This window comes from Hippocampus comes, unplaced genomic scaffold (genome assembly GCF_001891065.2).
Source record: "Hippocampus comes isolate QL1 unplaced genomic scaffold, H_comes_QL1_v1.1 scaffold125, whole genome shotgun sequence".
Lineage (NCBI taxonomy): Eukaryota > Metazoa > Chordata > Actinopteri > Syngnathiformes > Syngnathidae > Hippocampus > Hippocampus comes.
Genome location: NW_017805453.1, coordinates 2,679,343 through 2,682,856, shown reverse-complemented (window position 1 = coordinate 2,682,856; position 3,514 = coordinate 2,679,343). Strand labels below are relative to the sequence as shown.

Below are 3,514 nucleotides of genomic sequence, written 5' to 3'. Positions count from 1 at the left end.
ACACACACACACACACACACACACACACACACACACACACACACACACACACACACTGCTGATGCATGTCCCCATTCATGACACACACACACTCGCACAGGAAATTCTTCCATTCACAAGGTCTTCCCTGACCTTCGTCTTCAATATTAGCCGAACGTTGCTCAAGATATGTCGGTCTTCTGTATGACATTGAATTAATTTACAATTTATTAAAAAAATAGAGATATGAATTGATGAATAAATTCAAGTTTGTGCATCAGAGTAATTGAAATATTTCTTGTGTTATCTGCCAGTGTTTAGAATATTCCTTGAGTGTATGATGATGAAGTGACATAAAGACGTCCCGATTCAAACATTGCCTTCATTCTTTTGTGTTTGCACGTTGGCTTTTAATGGGGTTTTTTTTGTAAATACGTGAAACACGCCGAGTTACCTTGTATATGTGCTACATAAATAAAGCTGCCCTGCCTTGACTTCATGCACTGGGATAAGTTATAAATATTGTTCGAGTATCAGCAACGTGCAAGCATGAAATCATGCAAAAAAGCTCAAACTATTTTCATGTAAAACTTTGCCGCAGGGATTACTTTAAGCGTTTTTAATGATTTATATCATCAATAATATTGCAAATTTTGCAGCAAGGGGTGAGAAGAGAAAATCAAATCGAAAGGACAAAATGAAGAGCATTTTTAATTGTGGAACAACATACACACATCTGCATGCACACACATTACCTTCACCGTGTCCTCTTGTCTGTTGCCGTGAGCAGACTTGATGTCAGGTTTTATAGCAACCGTCTGTCTGTCTGTCTTTCCAATGTGCAGCCTCCCGTGTGACATCACTTCCTGTACCCCCTTTCCACTGTGTAACATGTAAGTGTGTGTGTGATGGCATCAGGTGAATTTCTTTCCTTCCACATTTCCTTTCCTTTCCCTCGTCTCCTCTTCTCATCTGTACTTCCGTTGGTGATGTTTAATAAAATACTTCAAAAAAAATAAGGGCCCGAGTGATGCTCACAGATCAAAAACATCACGCTGATGCACTCCAGAGTGGATTGATGTCAGCTGAAGTAGTTGTGGGGGTTTTGTGAACCAAATGTCACTGCCGATGACTCACATTATATTTTGAGGACAAAATCTTTCAGGACTTTGATATTGTCACTGACTTGAGAGTGCAGCATCCCACGAGAACCTAAATTTTTTTTTTATTTCATTGATTGACTTATTTTTCTGGTTTTATGATTTTGACATACAGTAGGGCTGATGGATTATAGAAAAAAAAGAATTGTGATTATTTTGATTGATACTGAAGTCACAATTAATATAAAAAATGATTTATTACAAAACTTTAGATTTATTCAACCACCAAACTGACTGTAACTACTGAAAACATACCATCATGCCTATTTATCCCTGTACGTTGAACACCTAAATCGTGAACAAAGTATTTTTTGGGTCAAGTACAAAATGACCATGTCAATATTATGTGAAACTGGAGCGCCACTCATTTTTTTGCATCCACCCCTTTACTTGATTGTGTTTGTTCACACATTCAAACTGTGAAAAACACCTCCCTTATCTCTTTACCATCTTTATTTTATCTTATTTTGTGGTTCTGTTTTTATTTTGGCAAGTCTTGGGTTTTACTGGGTGAACCTGGGACCTTGAGTTTTGTATTTTGTGCCATATCATGTGGAAATGTGTGTTGCTTTCTTCTTCTTCTTCTTCTTCTTCTTCTTCTTCTTCTTCTTCTTCTTCTTCTCCCTCCCTCCCCAAAAAGTGCCTTCAAGCTGTTTGTTGCCAATCCCACTTGAAATCTACTGTCAAACGAAACAGAAAACTAAGAAAATGGCATGTTTTATTCTTGAAACAACCACGTAACTTTGCTTTGCAATCCGCTAGCTTCACGCTAACACATAACGGTAAACACAATAGACAGCTAGTCGAATAGCATCAGTGTCGCAGTGTTGTAACGCTCTAAGCGAAGGATTGGACAGTAGACCAATACATTTAGAGTGATAAAACATGATTCACAGGCTCATTTTCTTTATCCTCTGCAAAGAACATCTAATATTACTGCGGTTCACTGAGAGTTTTGACCAACTCCATCTATAGCTGTATGCCTGTATCATACTGCACCCGGGTAATTGTAAAAGTTGAGTTGAAATGTTTTGTAACCAAATTAAAAAACTTGTGCGTGTGCGTTTTTAACAGTAAACATGATTTTGGTTTGTGTTTCCGTCGCCACTGGCAACAGCCCCCGCCCCATGTCCTCCCTGAGGGTGCTGGTGAGCTCCATTTCCTCATTTCGCTTGCTCTCATTGAGACAACACACCTGCGCTATTAATAGCAGCTAACTCGCTAATAATGATGGAAATAACTGGACCGATAATTGGCGACGACCTTCTCGAGTCGCACTGATGTCATTCCATGCGGCCCACACACTCCACACTCCACGCTTCCTGCATGGTGCAAAAAAAATTGGTAAAAATCATCTTCATACTTCCATGAATTTATAATTGAAACTGATTAATCACCCAGCGCTAACAGACAAGTACACGCACACACACACACACACACACACACACACACACACACACACACACACACACACACACACACACACACTTTTTGACAATGCGATACAGGTCATATGGGTCATTAACGCATTAAACGCTTTGCTTATTGAGTGGACTTTGGCGATGTCAAATTAAATCACAGGACCTCGTGGTTATTATGTTTCATTCATTCTGGACTTAATCGTAACACAATACACACACGCATGCAGGCCGGAATTATCCAGTCTCTGGCCTCACACCTCGCCAGCCGCGGAACGTCTTGTTCTAAGTCAACAAAAAGACGTTCACAATGCTCACGTCTGGCACGCGCCAGTGGGGACCTTTACCAAACAGCCAATCAAGAGACTCACAGGTTGGTGATGTCACCCGGCGCGCCGGTCGGCATGCCGCCGGGTGACACCCGAGCCCTCTCGGATTTGGGGTGGTGTTAGTAACATATTATTATGCCGCCGCTCACGGTGGAAATAATCCTCATGATATAATGTTTGTAGATGAATGTAACAAGACCACAATTCTTTGCAGGAATGAAGGCGGAGCATCCAGGGACTGAGGAGAAAAGGACATCGAAACTCGGATTGGAAGTGAGATGCATTCATGTCCGAGTCTTCAGCATTCAATAGAGTTTGTTTCTGACAAAGCTACTGCAAAGTTAAAAGGGGGCATACAGTGATTCAAGTATTATTTATCCTCTGGAAAGACTAATACAGTATTAGGGCGGCTTATTGAAGAATCAGGAGACTCTATGTAAACTAGTGTTTTGGGTGAAACCAAACCTTGTTCCACTTCTGATTACTAAAGAACATAATGAGCAAGATGCAAACTGATGAAAGAAGAGATTCTACTCTTTCTTTTGGTAATACAATATTCTGTGGGTCTTGAAAGATCTGTTTCTGCTTTGAAAGTGACTGACGGGGAATGGAGGGGCGGGTCGAGGGG

General features: G+C 40.6%; 1 protein-coding gene across 1 annotated transcript in view; it reads right to left on the bottom strand.

Annotated features, from left to right (window-relative positions):
• ostn (osteocrin) overlaps positions 1–1,242 on the bottom strand; it is a 4,468-nt gene extending 3,226 nt beyond the window's left edge. Inside the window, exon 1 of the mRNA XM_019874230.1 lies at positions 735–1,242. Within this exon, the coding sequence (XP_019729789.1) occupies positions 735–872 (138 nt within the window). The 5' untranslated portion in view covers positions 873–1,242. The remainder of the gene's footprint in view (positions 1–734) is intronic.
• Positions 1,243–3,514: the final 2,272 nt, after the last annotated feature.